At 40.9% G+C, this 24,948-nt stretch overlaps 1 protein-coding gene and 2 long non-coding RNA genes across 3 annotated transcripts in view; 2 read left to right on the top strand and 1 right to left on the bottom strand.

Annotated features, from left to right (window-relative positions):
- Positions 1–24,948, bottom strand: part of LOC145449025 (uncharacterized) — a 567,369-nt gene that overhangs the window by 256,055 nt on the left and 286,366 nt on the right. The gene's annotated exons all lie outside the window — the stretch shown is intronic.
- The window catches only part of LOC145449022 (uncharacterized), a 427,802-nt gene that overhangs the window by 74,410 nt on the left and 328,444 nt on the right, over positions 1–24,948 (top strand). The window lies entirely within an intron of this gene.
- LOC145447614 (uncharacterized) lies at positions 11,225–19,510 on the top strand. The gene is made up of 4 exons (XM_080325852.1): positions 11,225–11,428; positions 12,822–12,975; positions 15,019–15,242; positions 18,558–19,510. Exons 1-4 carry the CDS (start codon positions 11,320–11,322, stop codon positions 19,130–19,132), a joined length of 1,062 nt encoding a protein of 353 aa, XP_080181978.1. The 5' UTR covers positions 11,225–11,319; the 3' UTR covers positions 19,133–19,510.

Here is a 24,948-nt window from a genome sequence, read left to right on the forward strand (position 1 = left end):
ATTTGGCAAGGACAGGTTAGCATGTGCGAATGAAATTTATTTTCAAAAACAAAAAAGTGCGAATGAAGCTCAAAAAGGTTGAAAAGCACTGGCCTAGAGCGTAGCCGTTTGCTGAAGCGCAGCGGTTTTCAGCTTTCGGCAGGTTTTCGGCTTTACGCTTCATTGGTGTGTATCGGACCATCAGCGTTTTCGCGGGTCGATCAAAATATTGTTGTGATCAAAACATTGTTGGCTGAATGGAATCGGAAATGGACGTAGAAAGAGCATTGGAAATGGACGTGGTGTTGGAGGACGGTGATATTGAGTCCTTTTAGGCAGTGTTACTCGTGCAGCAAAATATCTGCTCGGCATTGTTCAATATATTGTCGAGTACCTGAAAATCCAGAATGCCGTCGCGGGCCGCGTGCTTGAAACCTCTGAAGTATACAGTGCGGTAAACAATATTACAAAGATGGGCTGACACTATACTCCAACTCCACTACAATTGATGTAAATTAGTACTGTTACTTCAAACAACAACGCCACTGCCACCGCATCTCTTCTCCCTGCGATTCACAACACTCAACAAAACATCGCCCAGCCAGCCAAATACGACTGAGCTGAAGCACACGATGAACGACCAGCCGTCAATGCTGATAGCGTATAAAGTTGAAAATATTTTAACTCGATACGCGCCCGTACGTATACGCAGTTACGTTTTCGGCTTTACGTTCAAACCGCTACGTTTTCGGCTACAGGCTTCCTGTCTGGCTAGCCCTTTAGAAAGCAGGGCAGTGGAGTCGGTATATTTGACCACCGACTCCACACATTTTTAATATACCGACTCCAACTCCGACATCGACTCCAGAGTCTTCATACGTACCGGCATAGACTCCGGCATAGACTCCAACTATTTTCTCAAGAGAACTCCGACTCCAACAGTATTGCCAATTTACGTCGAAAATTGTATGCCACAGCGACGGTTAAATGACTATCATATATCCATTAAACATATTAAAACATTTGATTAATGATGACATGCAAAATTATTTCATTGTGGCACAGCTCGAATTATTCCCTATATGCAATTAACATGGATGAAGGCATTTCGAAATATCCTTCCTTTTTCCTATTTTATAGGTTTTTACATCATGGAATCTCTAATACAGAGTGGGCAAACTGCGGCTTTGATTGCAGCTCTTTGATGATTGCCAATTTTCTAGAGCCTCGAATCGAGTTCACCTAACTAAGCGTTCCACACGCAACAATGCTGCAAGGTCATTGGTCATTAACCAATGATAAAGCATTGTGTTCGACCATGAACTTGATAACTTAATCACGGTAGCGCAGGTCACGATTATTTCCGGCCTGACAATGGTGAATGCGCCTCTTGAAGGCTAGCAATAATTGCAGAGTTAATCCAAGAAAATGTCATTGTGAGCTAATTGCAAGAAAGGAAAGTATGAACGGGAAAATAGAACTGTCAAATCAGAATGGGATGAGAATCAAGTTTGCATTCGACAATAATGGAGGTAAGCCACTGTGCGTTATCTGTCACGATTCGCACAATAATTTCAAAGCCAGTGTCTTACAACGTAGTTACGAAACCAAACATCAAGACTTTGCCACGAGTCACCAGCTAACAAAGCTCAGCAGCACTCGAAGGAGCATCTATACACCGCTTTGACTTCATATCAGCCTGATTTCAAATATCCTGTAACGCAGGTGGGGACGCACCATAACCCCACGGAATAATAAACTCCATTCGATAGCCAACATTTTATTGTGACGTAATAAATTCATATTTTTGGGATGTGCCTCTTTTTAAACTAAGATGTTTGATATGCGGCTCGTGCATGAAGCAAGTCTGCCCAACCCGGCTCTAATACCCAAATATGTATGAATCATTCAAACATGACATATATCCGATCCTGTATAACTAAAATGTAATAAAGTATTGACAAGACAACCAAAGTTTAGCTCTTCTTGTGTATGAGTCAGCAACTAATAAAGAGATGTAACTTTTTTCATTACACACTTTCCTGATTACAAGCACACACACACCCTCACTACTACTACACATTGGTCAGAAACGGAATTTAGGAAGTAGCCAAGTAGCATATGTCTAGTCTACATACACTTAGTCAAATATTCAAGGACTAGGACTTGCAGTCTTTCTTAATCATTTGTTAGACTTGAGCAGCTAACCTACGCTACAACTATTTTTAATTTTTTCGGGAAGGAGCGTTTGGTTATCTTTACACCAGTTTTACAAAACCAGGCAATTTATTTACTCTGTTACAGTATCATGGTATAATTACTAAAATTGCATCCATTTGTGACTACATCGCGAAGATGCTTATTGCGATTTTTTCCTCTATGCAACTAAATTGCAATTTGCAAATAATGTCCCATTTTATCAATATCGGTTTTAATATCAGTGATTGATGGTACATAAAAATCCTATTTTAGTTATTATTAGTAATTTAAAGGAACATTTGAAAACAATTGTTTTCATAGTAAAGAAGTTGGACTAGGAGTCGGAGTCAGGGTCATTTTCACAAACTCGAACTCCAGCTCCAATCAGTATTTTTTCCACCTCCCCGACTCCGACTACCGCCACTATAGTTTCCACGACTCCGACTCCGATATCAAGGCGTGATAAATAATTTTGACACCCCGACTCCTACTCCATCAGGCGGAAAATTAGCCAAACTTCTACTCCGACTCCATAGCCCTGTTAGAAAGCCTAGTTGACAGATACGTAAGCATAAGGAATATTGGTCTGGTGACCATTATAGTTGAAATACCAGGGATATACTAAAACAGCAACATTCGTGAATTGTAGACTTGACCAATTTGCAGAAATATATTATTTAGTCAGTGTCATGATTCTTAACAATGTAGTAACATGAAATATCTTAAGATGGTTCTCGCGTAGGATCAGTTCTCGGTAAAACTGGACTGGAATATCTGCTGCGAGTAACGACCGATTTCTAACTAACCGTTAAAAGTCCGAGACACGGTATAGATAACTAACCTACGGATAGATACGCAATACCCATCGTCACGTTTGCTTGCCCGGAGGGATTACTGCTCAGCAATCTGAACCCAACATAATTGCTAATCCCATAGCTGACGACGCGCGCGCTTAGATTCAATCAAGTTGATCTTATTTGAAAGCCACTGTCGCACTGATTCCGACAATATATATTAAAATTCAACCAGGGCAATAGAACTCCCTCGAAATACACCTCAAAGTCTGAAATTGGCATGGTTCTAAACAATCGCAGCGACGCAGCACAAGGACCATAACAATGGCCATGGCGTGGTTGCGATTATTGCGATTTTCTACAACTAATCTACACAATTGTTACAAAACTGCTGAATAATACAATCTACTCAGAATTGCTTCGCGGTCCGGATGAAATCGTCTGGCGGGCCGGATGAGACCCGCCGGCCGTATGTTTGACACCCCTGGTTTAAGGCATGAACTCGTCAGTTTAAAACGTTGGTTCGTCATCGCTCCTATACGCTTACGATTTTGGCAAAGGCTAGAAACCACTGACACGCATGAGATACGTGAACAATCACGTTACAAGGGCACTATTTCCATGCGGTAGTAGTGAAGTAGGTTGAGCAAAATCAGGTATCAATGGAATTCGATTCCGAATCTAATATAAGGTCTCAAGTATCACTAATACTGACATCAGAGGTGTATGAACGACGTGGAGAGTTCAGACACTCGCTTTTTAGATGATAACAAAGAAAATATGGACAGATCCACACCACATAAATGAAATTTGGTATTTGTGGACTACGCCGATTTCTTTAAAAGTTGCGAAATGTCGTGCTAAAAGTTCGCAGCTCAGGAGCCTTATAAACAAAGGGATATCGTTCTGGTACAAATGACAATCGTAGTCGAAACACAGTGATAACAAAAAAAAAACAGCAAGGTTCGGATTTTGCATGCATAATAGGGCGTGAGGCTATCGACGGCATCGAAAAACAGGTTTCTCAAGGATACGAATATTCACGGAACGGTGATATCTATCATGTGTGAAAGAGGTGAAGAAATTATTTGACCGCAACTGGAACACTTGAACGAGATCGATAAAATCAATGAATTTGTGGGTCTCGGACATTTCAACACGAATTTTTATATACAAGTTCGACCACGAACATTTACATGTCTTTCCGAGCTCCGAAGTGTGGATACGACCGTGGTTCAACTAGTTGTTTTAAGCTCTGTGAATGGGTACAGCTTTTGATTCGTTTTTACTCGAAGACAATGGACTGCCTGTGCCCTATTTGATAAAGTTGTAACTAATCGAGACTGGTGTAAAATCGCAACATTTATGCAATGTGGTTGGAATAAGAAGATGTCCGAAACAATTCTCAACCAGACATTGCGTTCACAGCTGCAGAGCTAGCGTCATCCAACAGTGATCCTCCTGCATATCATTGGCAGCTAGTAATGAAAGATATTTGCGATATATTCGAGGAACTATTAACCCTAGACCACTATAAGGTGGGATACCATTACCCGAATGGCGAGGGGGGGTCAAATTGACCCTTAGAGTTAATAAGCTTTTTTTCTTACCAATTTCGCTATACAGCTAACAGCTGCAGATATACAGTCTAATAACCTCCTGCAGGACGTTATAACGATGAATCTTCCTTTTTTAAACCCTACTGTCTAGCCGTTTCAAAGTTCCCTCCTAAGGCGTAACATCATTACGCGAATGGCGAGGTGGGGTCAAACATACCCCATCATTTATGTAGCTCAGTGAACATTACCCATCATACCTCGTCATGCCTTGTTGACTCCAAGTGACAGAAACAATGCGAAAGAGCCATAAACAGGCGAAATCGATCCTATCGCAATGAGGAGAAAAATACTTAGTCTGCCCAGTGCCCACTATACTTTCAAAATCTGACCCATGCTCAGTCAATAGCTCATTGCGGCGAGGTATTAGCGATAATCAGCTAATGCTTTATTCCGATTGATAGTGTATAACACCATTTAGGATTACATGGCTGGTAATAACAATCCGACCGCACATGAACATATGACTCCTATATTTGTTCACCTGGGGTCAATTTAACCCCCACCTTAGTGGTCTAGGGTTAATTAAGCAGTGGTTCTCACGCTGTGTTCCTCAAGCTGTGTTACACGTACCACTGTGGGTACGCCTTTTCAAATGGTGCGCGAAATGTTCGAAATGGCGGTTTTTCATTGTATTTAGTACACTATTCGCTGCCCGTTACATGTGTGAGAATTCAACTATTACGTTGGCGGTGCAACGATTGCATGTTGGGAGTATTGCTTGACAGCTGATTCCGAGCACAGAAAAAACAAGCAATTGGTTTTCTGATAGACTCATCGCCTAGCTTAGCTAAATGGGAATCTGGGTTGTAACGAAGTCACAAGGCTCCGAGTCACAAGTCAATCTCACTTTTACAGTTTTGACCCGAGTCAAGTCGAGTCATTTTCAATTCACCACCGAGTCAAATCCGAGTCCATGTCGTCAAGCAGAGGGTGGAGTCCGAGTCCAAGTCTTTGTGTTGACTGCTCAATTTTCAGTTAGCAAGGTCTTGTTAAAACCACCTTAATAGCTACGTTTGTTGATATCGAATTGTTCGCATTTATAATATACTAACATACTAATTTTCCTCACATTATTACGTGACTGGTCGCATTTCGAGTGCCAGTACAAATAAACGAAATCCCAATAGTGTGGTTACTTTACTATTCTTCGAAATTACAATGAAATATCGGTCTTGGCCGTCTGAGTCTCGAGTTTGGTGAGTCACTATATTTCGCCTAAACGCGCGAAGCGCGATAAATTTATATAATTCATGCTTGAATCGGTCAATATGGTTGATGTTGTGTGTTGGAAAAAGTAGGACCCCTAAATAACAATTGAAAATCTTCGGGCGGAATCGTTGTTATATTGACTTCTTTACATGATGCTATTTCGTGACCTCCTATATCTGCTATGTCAGAAGATATGGAAACCGTCAAAACGTACCAAACTAAAAGACGCACATGATTTCATATTGGTATTTCTTTACTGGCAAATACTTTTTCCTTGTGGGATGGCATTTTTCCTGTAGGGTTAAGGTCGCCAGGACAGTAACATTCAACGCCAGCCATTGAGGCATCAATGGACAATTATACATATATGTATATATATCGAAGTTTTCGGTCAGCGCAATGGCGTTCCTTTTTGGCCAATTTCTTCTCGCTGCTGATCGTTCTGGCACACTTCTCGGAGTCGCATGTTACATGGCCTCTAACTTCATATGTCTTGGTGTGTCGTGGCGCAGTAATGGCCGACGCCGAAGTCTCCCATTTCCATAAATCATGAGTATTTTTGTTTGGTTACGGGGACCCCAACAACAAGATACTTGAAAAAGTCGCATGAATTTCTAACAAATGACTCTATCATTCATGTTAATTCACGAAATAATTTTGGGCTTCCTTCGATTTCAGGGCCCCGCCTCTAATTGGGGGGTTTGGGGTGCTGTAGTTACGGTCCGACTCCAATATAGCCATTTTAACGCGCCATCGCCCCCTTCGTAGTTTGCGCCCCCTATCGCCCCCTTCGTTGGTTTTCGCCCCCCTATCGCCCCCTGGGGGGCGATATCGCCCACGTTGGGAACCATTGTTCTAGTCCGAGTCGAGTCAGTACACAGATGGAATCGAGTCCAGTCGAGTGATCAGAAAAACGTTATGACATGGGTGATTGCAACTCTGGTCATTATTGGTGAAGAGGATAAAATTTAACCATGTAGAAACGAGAGGATAATCTGAATCATTTGGACTGGAATTTGAAGTCAATCGAATACGAAAGAGCAACTGAAAGATAGCTTTGTCATGGCGTGTTTGGCGTTGTGAATATTCTGAACCTTTGCTGCCAATATACTGACCGCCAAGTTGTCAATTCGTCAAACATCGTATGCATCTCTTTCTTATTCAAGGATAAGTCCACATAAGAATCATTTTACCAATTTGTGACTATGCCAATCCGCGCGGTAATCCCAATACATATAAGTGACTACGGCGAGATACAAACCAGGCTAATCACCAATGGGCTGAGAATTTTCATTCTTCATTAGATCACCGGCAGGCACGTGGATGTAGCGTAGGTCGTTTGCCTTTCAAAAGGTAATATATCAAATTTGTTGTAAAAGTCAAGCGCATCCTACGAATTTGCCGAATAATGTTACCGATGTTATTATAATCTTTAAGTATACAGTCTAACTGAGTATAAAGTGTAAACCGTGAAACACATATTACACCCACCTTTCTATCCATCGATGCAGCGTAGTTCGGTTTTCTTCGAAATGGTATTATATGCCTAGATGCGATGCGAGATTAGTAAACTGTAGGGAATGAGATTTGTTGTCATGTTGGTCGATGTGAAATTAGTACTTATAGGCCTGATGAGAGTACAGTATATAAACGTGCGGTTTACCAACGGCAGTTATTGTAGATGTAGGGGTCTGCTGGAAAGACGGAGCCAGGGAGTGAGTAAGTTGTTTGATGATGACTTTGTTGTCCTAGTTCGGATGAAGAGTGTCCTCTATACATCGCCTAAAACGGCATGGTGATAGTGGTCGCGCTTCGCGTTATTGTTGCATCTGAAAGCATATCATGACGGAGATTTGACAGGCGAAACACGCGACCCGGCGCTTCGTTCGATTTGATCGGCAGGGTCGTAACTTTACTATGTCACCCACCCATCACGCATGGGATCTGACCAGTATGCTCTTCAAACCATAGTTAACTAACGACTGGAAGGTAATAGGAACACCAAGGTATGTTCTGACTATTTGGCACTTGCTCGAGTGCCGTGGATCAGGAATACTCTAGAAGTTTTTTAAACCGCATATATTGACTTTGGTACACTATTGTCAAGTATTATTGCATTATTGATTTAACACCATAAAATTCCCATCACCATACGAGGAGTAATTATACTTAGCCATAGTTTCTGTAACAGCATTATCTGGAATACCCATACCCGGTCATGTTTATTTTTGGTATTTCTGGAACCAGATCCCAAAACTGTAAAAACTAAAATTTTGAATATGCCAGAAATCAGTATTTTTGAAAATCAATTTTTTTTACCTAAAGATTTTGATGAAAATGTCGTGAACTATCAGTTTCACATCATTTTATTGATATACGTATGTCGTATATCTGGTCACTGGGTCATTTAATGTCGGCTGATGTTGCTGGTGACATCTTTACAAATTGACACACTTTACGATACACTCTGTCACACAAAGATATAAACAAACCCATGCGAGTGACGTATATAGCTAGACTTCACGACACCATATCCGACTTTAAAGAGTGCTATCTCATTGAACGATCTGTCCGACCACTCGTGACAGATCAGACTATAGGCCGAAAGAACATGTGGTTTTTGGTAACATGATGCATTTGCCCTCGCGCATGGTGTCTATATCTCAAACCAGGTAAAACAACAATTTTATTCAAATATTTAGGAATGTGATAAATTTTCGTGGAGTGCTGTAATATTAAATCACATTTTCACGTGGTGTGTGGAACGTGAATCTGCCGAATACCGTCATACAAGGCTTACTTGGAAAAAAGTTGAATACCCATATATTGATTCTACGGCCCGAGGCTTGAAACTTGGAAATTGGTCCGCGAGCACATTTGAGTTTGAGACCCCTGATTTAATCCTAGGTAATGAGCTTATTGCTAGCCTAGGTAGTTGAATAGGATAGAGTTAGCATGTGTTAAGCTAGTGATATCTGTGTCTGTTATGATTCTCGAGTAAACCGCCGCGGTAGCTCAGACATTTTGAATTGGTACTTACTGCATCAAGCTTATAAATAGCGTAGTGTAGCCTACATAATTGCAGGGGCGTAGCCAAGGGGTCTCTGGCGTCTTGTTAGATGTTGCTGCGGCAACCTGGATCCTGATTAGTATTTGACATTTCATTTACGTTACAGCCTTGCTCATCCTTATTTCGATTAGGCCAAGGGTGACCAAACTGCGGACGTAACGGCAACCGTATAAAACAATGCAACCGTCTACACATAACCAATGTTCTCTCCAATTTGTCACGAATCTGCGCGAACACGCCAACGCACTTCGCAGGCCCTTGGACAACAGTGCGCAACCAGGCACCCCCTTAGGGTGATAAACCTAACTTCTGGGGGGCTTCACCCCTCACACCCCACCCCAGGCTTTAAGCTTTTTACGATACTTATTGTCTATATTGGGTGCCCGTCTAGTGATTGTGTCGTCTAAACGTGTAAAGCGCGAAAAATTTGTATAATTCATGATAAAATCGCTCAATATGATCCGGAATTGCATATATATTAGGCTACTATCAATTTTTGTCGTCTATCTGCTCACATAATCGGATTTACCGGTAGAGCTGATGGAGTGAGGTGTGTTGGAAAGGTAGGCCCTCTAAATAATAATCAAACGTCTTTGGCCGTACCCGTTGCTGTATTGACTTCTTACATGATGCAATTTCGTGACCTCCTATCTGCCATGTCAAAAGATATTGAAATCGTCCAAACGTACTAAACTAAAAGACGTGCACAATTTCAAAATGACATTTCTTTCTGTTCCTTCGATATGGCGTTTGTATTGTTGTGGGACTAGGATCGCCAGGACAGGAACATTCGGCGCCATCCATTTAGGCGCCCATAGACAATTAAACATATATGTATATATATCGGAATTTTCGGTCAGCACAAGGGCAGTCCTTTTCGGCCAAGGTTTTCTCGCTGCTGATCGTTCTGGCGCACTTCTCAGAGTCGCATGTTACATAGCCTAAAACTTCATATGTCTTGGTGCGTCGTGACGCGATATTGGCCGACGCCCAAGTTTCCATTTCTATAAATCATGCGTATTTTTTGTTGGGGAAAGGGTACCCAATAATCAAGATATTTGAGAATATTAAATCGCATGCAACGCGAAATTGTTTTGGAAAACTCCAAAATAAAATACACCAGGATTTATGTCAATTCACGAAATAAATTTGGGTCCCTTTCGAGCTCGACCCCCACTTAATTGGGGGGTTTTGGGCGCGGCAGTTACGGTCCTGAGTAAATCTTACGCAATGTTCATGCCATGCGGAGAAGACTATTCGGTATTTTCTCGCAGATTAACTTTGAGCTAGCCCATTGGTATTTATAACTTTGTTAAATCATGTTATTTCGCCATTCCCAGAAAATAATGCGCCATTGAAATGATATCAGTATCGCTGACGCGTACGAGACTATACTAAAATAAAAATATCTTTGGTGAGGTGCACGTGATTGCAAATTCTCACTTACTCACGGAGCGCAATGTTTACCTTTGCGGGCCGCACTTGTACCTCGGTTTCAGACACTATTTGTCCCTGGCAATGTTCCCTCTAATTTTTCTATAGTCTGCGCACCTGCGTGGTCACTTGCACAAAAGTGCGCAACCTCTAAAAAAATATCACTTCGGATTTTTTTGTGCGCAGCTTAGATATTCTGTGCGCAGAGACCGTTTCAGCACTGCGCATTTGCGCACGTGCGAAGCTTAGAGGGAACATTGCACATAACTAAATTAGCGTGTGTTGGCGACCTTCAATATGCAATTTCAAAAAATAACATAATGCAACAAACTGATTATTAAATCATCAATGATGAATCATTAATTTTGCGCCGGAATGTTTTGAAGACCACCCCCCTCCATCAGCTCTACCGGTTAATCTGTTGGCGTGGGCTGAGAATGAATAAAATTATGACAGGAATCTGAGAAAATACCAACATCATCAACGAAATTCATTCAAGAGGTTGAAAAATCCGAATCCCAGTAACTTTAACTGACATTTACACTCGCAATTTTGGTTCATGTATAGTAAACTTGCGGGATGTTCTTCTTCCACAATTAGAAACTTGCATACGCAGGGTATGTCTCAGAAATCAGGCACAAAATATATCACGGGCTCTCCGCGGTGCAAAGTTCCCAACAGTCATTTATATACGAGTATTTGCTGGCCAGATGGGCCCATCTCGATCCTCCGCTGGAATTCGACCGTATGTTATATATAGACAATCGACATGCGACTTACTATGGAATCGGTACATTATCTTGTCGGGGTTATACGAGCTTCGAGTAAACGTTAGAAGGGCGTACTGCGACGAAATGGGTTGAAGAGCACTGCTTTAAAGAACACTCCGTACATGCAAATAACTCGAACGAGTATTGAGTCAAAATAGTTCAGATGAAACTGCTCTGCAACGGTACCTTCGCGATTGTTTTCCAGATTTATTGGGCCGCTCACAATTAACTTTCTGTTCTGAACTATGGCGAGTGTACAGTCCAATACACCTTCATCCTCTCGCGGCATGGGTTCCTGCTCGATGAAACGTAAGCGTGATGACGTGGAGAATCCCACCAATTCGGCCAAACCAAGTAAGTCGATCATGTCTGTGTGTCTCGTAGATCTCTTTGTTGAGGATAAAGCAATTTCGTTTTTCATCCCATGAAAGTTCACTTGTGGCTGACGATAATGAATGGACAAAATATCCATTATCGAAAGGGTTCTCAAACTCGAAAGAGTGGTGAAGATCCAATTGCCCCCTTGGTATAAAATCCCAGAGTTTTTTAGCGTGTCGTCACTAGGGCTGTGCAGAATTCGATTCGAATATATGTTGAAATCATTCAAGTCGTGTTGCGAGATATTATTATGTTCTATTACTAGAGCGATACACGTTCCTTTCCACAAAGAGGTAAACTAGAGACGTAAATAACATTTCGATACTATTTTGCCATCGCGGAATCCTTGAAATCCGTATTGTTTGACAACAACTAGGGTTGCATTTAAACAAAAATCAATTTAAAACAAACATGTTTAAAACAAGGTCCTTTTTTAAAACATGTTTTTATTTCTTTTAAAACCATGACGCCACGAATATTCAATTTTGACGTCATAGTGGATCGACGTTGACAATTGAAAATATAGGGTAAATATAGCTCATTTGACGAAATATACACGTGCTATAGCTCCAACCATTCGATATCGCATACGTCGGCTATATCTGGTGGTAATGGTCCGTAGGCTCATACAACATGGTTTTTGGAAAGTATTTACACGATCATGGCATGATTTTACAACTGGAAAAAATTAATTTTTATTAAAGGCCGTTATGTAAAACCCTGTTTAGAACATGTTTTAAACAGAGTTTCTCAAAAAAACATTTGTTCTAAATCCAACCCTAATCACAACATACCAAATAGATAGTAGCCGACAAGCGACACGCGTTACTGGAGTTCACATTTCTATGAGGTCGTGTTCAACTTATATCACAATTATCACAATGTCTAATGTAATAGATCTGGTCAAATAATATAATTATCTTTAATATGATGTAGCACGGGCATTATCAACTAAGGTGCCTATTCGACCTTTCCATATACTTCATTATCTTACGACATTTTATATGGAACTCGACTCAGAACGCAATACTCGATTCAGAATCGAATCCCCCAGGAACTCCAATTTTGCCCGACCCTATAGAGTATTAACCAAGATCACATGCCTGATCCCCTGTTTTATCAAATCTCCGACACCCACTATTATGTCACTTTCGCTGAAATGTAACTGTTATTGTATATATTTATCCATTTGCTAATACTCGATTCGATATATAATGGGTTGAGCCATACATTTTTCAGTCCATTGATAATATATCGAATCGATATTCAATTAACCAGGTCTTCTTCTCGAAATTGCCCATCACTGTATGAGCGAAGCGAAGAAAACTTTTCCGCTTTTTCTCTTATGGATATCATCCATTATATACAGAATGCCAATGCGATCAGTCCTATGACTTATACATGCTTGGAACCATCGGACACTCGCTGCCGATAAGCCATGAAGCCACGAATGACTTTCAGCGCTACAATTTCGTCCGAGATAAATGGACACCACTAGTCAACTCTACCAAGGGAGTTCGAAGGTGACTGCAGATACGGTTTCCGGGTATGAAAGATTTAAGACAAGGTTGTCAGATGTAAGGCCCGCTATACGCATTGTGACGAACATAGCCTTGACCAAGATATGACTGAAAAAACTTGATTTTCTCGAGATAGTATAAATGGACATATCGAATATTTCTAGTGGTTAATCAATGTTCAATTACTGTTTTACCTTTGGTCTTCTGCTCAAGCTACTGCGAACGAGAGCAAATCGCAGACTACATCGATCCATAAGCGGTCCGATTATAAATTATAATTAAAATCCGCCGAAAGCGTCGCGCACCACAGTTCGAGAACCACTTGTCTGTGGTAGTGAGGTGCGGACAGACGAGGCAAGTGATGCAGTGAAATTTGGCATTTTTACGCACTGCGCTGGGACTTCGCAATCTCCATTCCCCACTTCTGATGGTCTTCATTCCCCACAACCTACCAAACGTCCCTTAAGAACCTCTCTATAATAAATTATAACCAGAGTTTGTTTAGTGAGAACTTGATAACGGTGAAAGTTGATACCCCAGACCCCCGAATTACCAACCGGCTGCGAACCAATGGCATAGCAAGTAGCCTACATTTCCTTACTGACTCGGTCCGATGTTAGCAAATATATTTGTGGGATTCCATGAGAACAAATTATTCGCAGCTGATACAATCAAAAAACCTTTATGTATCGTCGATATGTGGACGACACCTTCGTCATCTGCCATAATGAGGCAGAGTTTGACGATTTTCAGGCTAAGTTGAATGCGCTACATCCTTCACTTAAATTCACATTTGAAAAAGAGTGCGACAGCTCGTTACCGTTCTTGGACGTTCTTGTAGAGAAACGGGGTATTTACATCGTTACCTCGGTGTACCGGAAACCAACATTTACCGGACAATATCTGCGTTGGAATTCGTTCAGCCCAAACCGCCGTACACTGAATTTAATTGGAACATTAGTACATAGAGCATTGATGATCTGTTCGGATGTAAAATTATACTCGGAACTCGAACGCCCTGAGAATAATGTATACATACATTTACTGTGGTTGGGTCTCATGTCTTCTCGTTTTGGGAAACAGTTGGTCTCCGCCGGAGATCGTTGTTACGACAACGTCAAAACGAATGTTGTATTCACGACCAAACAACTACTTCCTGCCACGCGCGAAGATGTTCTTCCCGCTTCTCAACAAAGCAATAGAGTTTACGAATGTAAGTGCCACAGTGATTGTCGGTACGTAGGAAGAACAACTCACCGCTTGCAGGAACGTATCAAACAACATGTACCGCGCGTTATTAGACTACGTACATTAAATTCCCAGGAACAGGCCGCTGAAACTGAAACTGACCTAAGGGTGTTGGAACACAATCAGGCCGTGGCAAAGAACTCTGCCATTAGCAGGCATTTAGCTGAGCATGCTACTTGCGCCAAAAACTATAGTGACGACAGATTCTCCATTTTGGGTAGAGGCCGCACACTTTCCCACTTGTCCGCGCTGGAATCGACATTCATTAAGATCCACCAACCACGCTTATGCCAGCAGAAGGAACGTTTGCTTCAGCTAAAAATTGGCCACTAGCTGCGCTCGCGGTTTGTCTGTACTTGATGTTGCTTTGTTTCTATGACGTCACAATTGGCTGTATGCAATGTAGATATATGCAAGTTTTTAAAATTCTCTTTATGCCGACGATTACCCCTGAAGAGTGTTGGCTCGAAAAGCTTCGGGTTTTAATATATTTCTAATATGAATATATTATTAAAATGTATATTACTGATATATACACATGTTATATATTTTTATTCATGCTGTACCTTCAATTTTGGATATAAATAGTAACTCCTTGCGTACAGCGTGCTTGTGAAGGGTGCTGATGTGATAATTAACAAATCTCTCTACTAAATCCGCTACCATGTTGGTTGCATATATTTATAAATCTGATTATAAAAGTTCAGTGCCTCGCCCAGCATGAGTCTCACCGCACGTCACTGGTCTATGCGGATATACGTCAGTATCAGCAACATCAAACGCACTTCGTGTTTTCAGAACGGGATTCGCCGTCGCCACTCGGGAACATGAAATCTGGGTTTTAGGTGGTTACGAGGAAGATGCTGGGGGGCGGGCCGTGACCGATGTCCATATGTATGACACAGAGACGAATGAATGGGACATAGAAAAGTGCATGCTTCACGCAAGAGAGGATTTCTGTGCTGCTTTTGTCAGTGGCAAGTTGTACGCAATTGGTGGAAGAAAGAGCCAACGCAGTCGAGGTAGCTACAGACACATTTCTTCTACTTTTTGGTTTACTCGAGTAGGATCTTGTATACTTACACAATTAAACTGGGTATATGATAACACTATTTCCACTTATACTTGACCAGATTTCGAAGCACTAATGCAGTAGTTCTCAAACCATTTTAGACACGGCTCCCTTTATGATAGTGAAAAATTTCGAGCCACCGGTGATATCAGAGGCGGTCAAAGTAGTCAAAAAAGTTACTGCTAGATTACGATATGATAAGTAAATGCTAGATTGCGAAACATCTGTTTCAAACGTTATCATGAGCCATATATAATGTGATGAAATATTTCATATGGGAGAAGGACGACAATGCGATGTGAACGAAACCACGCCAACTCCGTATCCACTGAGTGCGAAGCACGACGAAAATTCTGGAAAATTAAATGTTGGTAGTTCTCGAGAAATGCTCCGAAATTCTTCAGGCTATCTTCCTGATTGTAGGATTAAACTACTTATACTTGACAATCTGATAGTAGCGAAATTAAGTCAGAAAATCACAAAATATTACGAAGTAAAAGTAAAAGTAGCGAAAATCAGCTTCGCGATCCCCTTCAGATGCTTTCATGCCCCTTAGGTTGAGAGCCACTTCACTACTGCTTTTATTTACTTAATGTGATTAATCGAGTTTTATTTAGTGTTAGGATGGATCTGCATCCCTTTTGTGAAAAAGATCTACCCGGGCAGACTCTGTATTACAGTACCCGTTCTTAGTTTAGAAATTGTACATATTTGAGGCAGTGTTGGGATCAAGTCACTAACTTTGAATCACGAGTAATTTTGAGTCATTGCCAGGCCTGTTTATTTTTGGATTTCTCCAAAAATAACAAAAATAGCTTATTTTTGGATGTTTTCTAATTTTATTTTTGGAGAATCTCAAAAAATAAGAAATGAAGGTGTTTTGAACCCTATTACTACTAAAAAAATCCACCAATAGTATGTTATTATCATGTATTCAAGTCCTCCAGCACATAGATATCATCAGTGATCTTGATCTAACTTTCCAATACATTCTTCACAAATTTAGTCTTTGGCATGGAGAATGCCTTCTAAAGAATATTAATCAGTGCGAGACACCCCGCCGAGACCCTCCTCCCACTTGATTTTCGAGATATCGGCCCCGAACGTCGCAATCGTGGGGAAACATCGAGGTTAGGGGTCCAAAAATGGAGGAATGTCTAACTTTTCAAACTCTCCAATCTTCAAAGCCTTTGCTCCTGAAAAGCGCTCGTCAGTAATGCGCTTGAAACCTCGGATCCTCCACGAAGTTGAGTGCCTCATTGAACTTGACAGCTCAACACCCTCTGACCAGAAAACCTAGTGGCGGTCCTCGTTGTCCCAGTCCTCGCCTGGACACAGAGCTCGAAGGCGTTCGACCTGGCGCATGAGCTGCTGCTGCTCCATGATCAGAACGTCAAGACCATAAAGCTTCGTGATGGTGGTGCTCAGCTCTGTGAGACCGTGACCATATGATCGAGAACGATCAGATGGATGCACCACTGCAGCGAAGGTGCACACGCCGGACTGTTTTCGTCCATAACATCAAGCAGTTTGGTACGGTTTCCAGTCAACCAAGAGGCCACCTTCTTCATTGACAATAAACGAGCGTCAACAAACATGGGGTGCGCACTTTCCATCTACTGGATCAAGTTGTGTTGCCGTCTGAAGCATCAGCAGATCAGTCCCATCATCGTGTGGACGAAGTGATTGTGACAGAGGTGGCGGTATATGATTTCGCCGTCCCCTTTGCCTCACTCAAGCTGCCTTCCCGTCTTGTCTACGTGTCACGCTGTGAAACTTATAAATATAGGAGTACAAAGGCGGAGGGGAAAGGTCAGCAGAAACGTGAAGTGGATTGAGTGGAAGTAGTTTTAGCGTTTCGGTGACCCCCCTCCCACACATAGATGCTGTTTTTGTGTGTTTTTATGAGTTTTCTGGTCGTTTACATCGCTTTGACTTGTTTATTTCACTGAAAAACTTGAAAAAACATCATCCAAAAAAATCTTATTTTTGGATGTTTTCAAATCTTATTTTTGGAGAATCTCCAAAAATAAAACCCAATATCCAAAAATAAACAGGCCTGGTCATTGCTCATTTTGACTCGAGTCAAGTCAAGTCACTCGATTTTTGGAGGTTACTCGAGTGTGATTTTTATCGACACCGATTACCTCATGACTTGAAATTGACTCATTGATTTTGCTCCGAGTCACGAGTTATTGGAGTCAATCCACATTTCTGATACGCCGAGTCAAGTCAAGTCATTTTAGCAAAGTGAGTCAAGTCAAGTAATACGTACAAGGTGACTCTAGTCTGACTCGAATCAAGTCATGACTCGGGTGATCCCAGCAGTGATTTGTGGAGGCTTTGGTCATTCTTAGTTATTTGAAAAGATGCATCTTGAAACGTTGAAAGTTGTTCCGCCTTACGATCAAACAAAATAATTCTTGGACGGCTCGTTCCGAATCTAGTTCGTCAAACTACGTAGTATTCATATTGAATTTATCCTTCTACTTCCACTGTATTTGACATTACTTGGAAATCGTTCAAATTGTACAATGTGCATGTACTTTTGAGTAGAAATTTATGCTATTAATATACGTCAATACGAGTACCGTCATTTCATTACATATTCAGACTAATCAAAGACGTTGACACAGTAATCTGGACACGGTCGACAGCAATGCGGCCCAATTCAGATTGAGCAAATCCTACATTCTCCACCATAACAGTGAGCAAATCCCAATAAAATCCGTGCGAAATCGGCGTCATGTTCATGCGATACAAGAATGATTTCGTAATCTTAAAAATACGGCGATTTTTAATAGGTTTTCATAACTTTATTACTCGCGATTTGGATGCGTATAGTACAGTTGCGGGGACGTTCTGCTTCTACAATTAGAATATTTTATGCCCAAGGTATTTCACATGAAAACAGTGATGACCACAAACACCACAAGGGCTGTCAGCGGTGCGAAGTGGCTGTAGCAGTAGTAGCAGTAGCAGTAGCAGTAGTAGTAGCTGTAACATAACATGGATATTTTGCGGTCGAATTGGCCATTACGGCTGCCCGCTGTAATGAGGCCGTACGCTATCAATATAATCGAAATGTGGTCGTGAAAAACAAAAAGTTTGAACACCCCTGGATTAGGATTAGTCCCACAACAGATTTAGCAAGTTTTATGTTGTCATTTTGGACCCGTGTCACAGGTTATGATTCAATCACTCCACGCTCCGCCCCATCGCCTCCCAAGTTGCAATCTCTTAATAATTGCCATTTATTTGTCAGGTAAAATAGCTGTCGAGGAATACGCCAACGGTGGATGGATCTCTAGTCCGCCTATGAGATTTCCCAGATACGATTTTGCAACCTGCGTGGTTGGAAATCAAATAATTGTCGCGGGTGGCGTTTCAAATAAACGCGGCGATGCCTATGTCCACCAAATAGAGATTTTCGATACTCTAAGCAGTAACTGGGAAGTCGTGGGGAGGACGCTGACATTTGGCCGAAGATCCTTTACATTGGTACATGTGAATGACAGGGTGTATGCCGTGGGTGGAGATGCAGAGTGTAGCATCATATGGAACAATTCAAGTGTAAGCGGAAACTGGTCGCATCTCTTAACCATGACTTCACTTGATGTATCATCGTATGACGCCTTTGCTCTGAATGGAGAGATTTATATAGTTGGAAAGAATGCTGATGAAATAGGGAGTTTTCGAAAGCTCTGTTGGACGGATCATGAATGGTTTTTTCCCGATCATCCCTATTTTCCTTGGCGTGGTGGTGTACGAATCGCTATCGTGCCTAATGGGCGGGGAGGGGATGTGGAAAACGCGAAACGCCTTCGACCTACAAGTTAAGCAGATATTACCGAGGATATGTTTTGGCAAATTCCTTTCAAGCGCTGGTTTCTGACTTTGGTTACTGGCTGTGTATCGACATATTTTCTGTACAAGCAATCAAGCAACCGCATATCTGTTGGTTACGGGTATTGGGAAACACATCTCCTCGACGCTATTTACTGCTGCTGCTATTTCCATCATGATGACATCATTTAAGAAGTGTGATATATATTATCCTCTCGCCTACAACACGCGTTCGTAATATTAAATGATGCAGGTGTCAGGGCAGGTATATGCGCAACAGCTTTATTGATTTGGTGAAATAGCCTATACAGAAGTGACCCCACATCTGGGGCGGCCAACCCGTGACCCCCGGGTCAAATGTGATCAGCGAGAAGATTTTGAGTGGCCCGCGAGGTAATTCGACATTGGATATATCATAATAAATTACCCAGGTAACTTATATGAACTTGCAAAGCCAACCATAATTTTGACTGGCCAGACCACAAAATTACCGATATTCACATCTAAGCTATCGGTTCGAACCAGAGTTGGTCAAAGTAGAAGTAGCGACGAGAAAATCTTCTCGAGTACGAGTAGAAGTACTTCAACAAGCCAACCAAAACTACTTGAAGTAGAAGTAGAATTGACTGACTTTATATCTACTCAAGTATAAGTAAGTAGTTTTGAAAACAGTTATAATTCGTTTGCATGGACTGTCAACAGCGGCGAATTGAGCTATGCGGGAGGTGCAGAGAGTTTGATTCTTATTGATGCATCCCAGGAGGTATCAATTTTGGACAGAATAAGCATCCTTTCGAATCATGGGATGCGAATTATAGTATTGATATGAAAATGCGATGCTAACCCTTTGTTTACTAGGAGGCCACGTTTTAGAGAATATCATGGCATGGCGCCCTACCCCATATTATAAGGCCCCAAGTTTAGGCGAAGAGCAATACGTATACGTTGTATCGGATACGGTTTCATCACTTTGCGCGATTAGTATACGGTAATAACAAATATTGTGGATCGCAAAAGTTATATTTAGTGTAGCTTTATTTTCGAAAAATGGAGGCATTACTACACTTGCTTTTATGCTTCAATATGTATGTTCTGCAAACAAAAGAACTGAAAGTAATTAGAACTTAAAGTATGATACTCGCAATTGAAAGTGAAATACAAGTACCAGATCTAAAAAGCGGAAAATATATTTCATGTCTTTTGTCCATAAAGCTTCAAAGGTGATCTGCTAAAACAGGTGTAACGTTCAAAAATGCTGGATTTTCTAGATTAGCAAGTCACGAAATGTGCTGCTAGATTATGATATGATATTTAATTGACAGATCGCAAAACGGTCGTTTCAATCGTTATAGTGGGGGATATATACTGAGATCAAATATTTTATATGGGCGACAATGCGGCGTGAGCGGAACCAAGCAATCCGGTACCTAAATTATATTCACTGGCACTTTCGTGGAAACATATTTGTCACTTCCTAACTACTGTGCGCAAAGCGCAACAACATTTTTGGGCTTTACTTGACTTTTATGAATATTAAATGTTAGTACCCCGTGAAAACAACCCCGAAATTCCTCAGGCTATCTTTCGTATTGGGTGAATAAACTACTACTTGACAAACTGAAAATAGCGAAAATTGATTAGATGACAGAATATTACGAAGTAGAAGTAAAAAAAAATCAGATCTACTTGAGAAATTACCTGAAGTAGAGGAACAATACTTGCGTACTTCCCAAAAGTAGAAATATTTCGTTACTGACCACCTCTCGTTCTAACACATTGGCGTAGTCAGTGGTGGACAGCCATAGTTGTCGTAGATCTTCGTATATGAACATAAAGTAAAGTATTCCCTGAGGGATTTATTTTACTTCGCGCGATTTATTGTCACTCGATTTATTGCTTTTACTATTGGTGCCCCCTATTGAAAGCGGTAACCAGAGGGGCCGAATATTTTTTGCGCCTCGTGAGGCTATACGAGTGTTCATGATATAGGTGTAATTGATTTTGATGCTTAGTGGGATAACTTTTGTTTTAACCGTGACCTTATCCGGTTCATTCCTATTGGACGACTAAAAAATGCCATTAACATCCAAGTGGCCAGCGCAATGGTTCGCAAAGCTTATGTGGCCCTTTGGCCGAAAAGATTGGTCATCCCTACCCCACAGGATACTTTGAACTTGTAATCTTTACAACGTGTGATGGATTAGAGCCGGTAGCTATCTATAGCTTATATTTGAGGATATATTACATGTACCAGCCCGTTTACTACTTCCACTTGAAGTCGTTTTCACCAGCGTTAAATCGCAACAGTTGCTGTGGCATACTCAGGTTTCAGCGTTGTAGGCAGGGTTGCCATCGACATGGACCAAAAAATAAGGACAGTCGAAAAATTAGAATAGCCTGAAAAAGCGTTTTTGTACATATATTGTATTTATACTAGCCATGGCATATCACATTCCATACTTTTCGCCAGAAACAATCTGCCCTAGCAACTCATTGTTATTATAAGGTTCTTTGTAGATGTCACGACAGCTCAGGTCTAGATTTACCTATACTCAGGGCCGAAACAGCACTTCGTCAGCCCCCTCACAAAAATATATACGTTGGTCTTGCCCGTACGGTGATAAACTAACTTCTTCCCCTCGTTGTGATTAGAGGCGTCAACCAAGATGGAAAAAGACCGTGCACCAGGTCTGGACAAAATAATTTTTTGAGCGTATGGAGCAAGAACTCCAATAACAATGGTTGTAGTCTAGGTCCTGGCCGAAGAAAACTTATTTGCGATGCTGGAATCTCATAATCATCGCAAGAAAACGTTATTACGCCTGCTCATTTTAACTAATCAGATTAATCCTTAGTGGTAGCTAAAACTGTATGCGCAAGTGCAATATATTTTAGATAAATTTATCAATGATTTCTAGTTTTACTACTTTTTAACCTATGAGTCGACTGCACTGCGCCTTTTTTCAGTACACAATAAATGCTGCCTTCCCCACAGCTTGAGCTTATTCTGCCGTAGACCAAAAACAGCAGGAACCTGGCACTGCTGTTTACTGCTAAAATGACGTCCGGTGTGGTAGCTCAGTACAGACTAAATTGCTATACCACCACTCACTGCCCTAGCTATTTCACCACTTAAAAGTTCAATCTTGTGGTGTGTATGTCACGAAAGTTCCTCTCAGTTATAATGTCATAAAATCTCGACGCGAAAGCATAATTTTAGAATAATATGCAACACAGATAACAGAGAAAAACGATCAAAGTTCAGTAGTGGTTGAAAATAAGACAAAATAAGGACGCAAGTCGAAAATAAGGACGTTTCTTAGAAATAAGGACAGTTAAGTTTTCTAAGACGTGACCCTTCAAAATAAGGACAAATCTTAGAAATAAGGACGGTATGGCAACCCTGGTTGTAGGTAACACGTGTTTTATGATAACCGAAGGTATCTTGTGAATCCTTTAAACCAGAGGTCTCAAACTCAAATGTGCTCGCGGGCCAATTTCGTACTTTTTGATTGCGCCGCGGGCCGCAGCACCAATAGTGGGGGGGATTCAATATATTTCCAAGTAAAGGCCTTATTTAACGGGACCTTGCAGACTGACATTCCACACGCCCCTTGAAAATGTGATTTAGTAATGTGAATTCACGCCTGGCTCAAAAAAATTCACGTATTTGAATGAAATTGTTGCTTTACTTGGCAGAGAAGTGGTATATTTAGTAGTATAGAGACCATGCGAGAGTACAAATGCATCAGGACATCCTAAAAGCTGTCGCGTTAAAATTTTGCAGCTAGCGGACATTTGACGTAGTGTCACAATTATAGGTACAATATTTTAGAATTATAAAAAGATTGATAATTTATCAGATCATCGGAGCAGTACAACCTAATCCAAATTTCGTGCTTACTCCTGATAACTAGGATGCTGATCATGTCATTCCCAAAGTTAAATTAAATCGGCGTTTGATTTACCTTCCAAATTTTGGAACAGATCTATAACAACTTGAATATAATGATTACTAGGGCAAGTTTTTGTTGCAGGTAAATCCGTGGAAAGTTGCATTTATTTTTGAAAAAAGTTGCAGAAGTTGCATTTTGACCACATTTGCTCGGTTGACTAAAAAAAAGGTAAACTTCTCAGATTGACTAAAAAAAGGTCAATTTTCCGGCTCAGCACCCGAAATACTTCGGTGCTGATTTACGGTGTTTCAGTCGAATTTGTCCGTGTATTTCACCAGAATCGAAAATACTTTCATGAAAAATCGAGAAAGTTGAAAAATGTTGCAAAAAGTTGCAGGAAAAAAAATGGACAAAAGTTGCACTAATAGAATCCTTCAAGCAGTTTGAAACAGCATTCTACATATCTTACGAGTATTTAGGAAGCTGCCGGAAGCTGTAAAAAAAGTTGCAAAAGTTGCAAAAACTTGCCCTAATGATTACTGTGCCATAGCAATAGAAATGTCCAATCGATGAAGAATCCATTGGTGTTACAGCTGTGAAGCGTATGCTACGTCAACTTTACACTCGCCACATTTGATTGGCGATAATAACAAGGATAAAGATACCCAACGTAGGACGTAACTAACTACACATCAAGAGGTAAACACAATGCCAATAGTTGCTTAGATATATCAATAATCTTCGCAGCACTAGGTAAAACCTTTTGATATTAGCATTCCTCATGCCAGTTTGATATTTTGTGGCGTCCGTGGTTGAACCATGTCAAGGCGTTCCGGGTCACAATAAGAGAATAGGTCCTTCTCTGATTGTAACGTTTGACGCGACTCAACTAGAGTCAATTTTGTTTTATCACTCATTGAGTCCGAGTTCGAGTAATTCTACGGAAGGTCCAAATCACAATTTTCAGTCACGAATAATCAACGGGTCATGTTTTACCATCTCAAACAAGTAATGTGACGTAATAGTTGATCTTCCAGTGCGTGGTAACTTTTGAAAGTGATGTAGATGTGAAGTTTGATGAGTATAGTTTCCGGCTTCTGGAGTAGTTTTAGAGCGAATTTCCAGTTATCCAATTAAAAAAAGTTACTTGGCAGCTAAATATTGTCGAATACTTGAAAGCTAAAATGTCATCGCGGGCCGCACAAAATGGTCTCGCGGGCCGTGTGTTTGAGACCTCTGCTTTAGACTCTACAGTTTAGAGCATGGGCTAATACACTTTCATACAAGTTTTTCGAGACCTTCAGTTCAGTCACCAAATCGTTCAATTTTTTTACTAAACTACTACTTGACGGCTGGAAAAAGCTATACCTGAGTACAAAAACATTTCTATTTAGGTTATTCCATGCCTAAAACAGCTACCCAATGACTACAAAAGTAAACTATAAGGTGGTCGATTTAGTAGTTCCTCGATCGGAAAATATAGTTTTGTAGTTTTTTGTTGATGTATTTTTTTTTCCTTTCATGGTACCAAGTTTCCGAACTCTGACCGCAACAAAATGATTGTTTTCATATATTTTCAGGCAACTAACTACATCAACTGAACCCTTGCAACTGTCCGATATATATAAATATATCTCTATTTCAATAATACATCATCCGTATTCTAAACTGCCCTCCATACATCGAATTTTCCGCGATTCAATATTCTTTCGGTTGATCACTTTACCCTCACTATTTGGGCAGGAATTCGGATTGCGCTTCCATCATTACTAGGGACTGTGCGAACCCCTGGAAGGTTCTGGTTCGTGCGAACGCGATTTTCTTCAAGATTTCAGGTCAGTGCTTTTCAACCTGTGTGATGGTTCGCATTGGTGCGAATGAAAAAACTTTCAGTACGAATAAAGAAGGTGGTGC

This window comes from Botryllus schlosseri, chromosome 10, assembly GCF_051294905.1.
Source record: "Botryllus schlosseri isolate E-star chromosome 10, Bs_hap1, whole genome shotgun sequence".
Taxonomy (NCBI): Eukaryota; Metazoa; Chordata; class Ascidiacea; order Stolidobranchia; family Styelidae; genus Botryllus; species Botryllus schlosseri.

What these genes read in the sequence shown, in the direction of transcription:
- LOC145447614 (XM_080325852.1), top strand. Translation starts at nt 11,320, where the DNA reads ATGGCGAGTGTACAGTCCAATACACCTTCATCCTCTCGCGGCATGGGT. An exon ending in CACCAATTCGGCCAAACCAA is followed by an intron (nt 11,429 to 12,821) that starts GTAAGTCGATCA and finishes CATTATATACAG; the next exon opens with AATGCCAATGCGATCAGTCC. An exon ending in AAAGAGCCAACGCAGTCGAG is followed by an intron (nt 15,243 to 18,557) that starts GTAGCTACAGAC and finishes TTTATTTGTCAG; the next exon opens with GTAAAATAGCTGTCGAGGAA.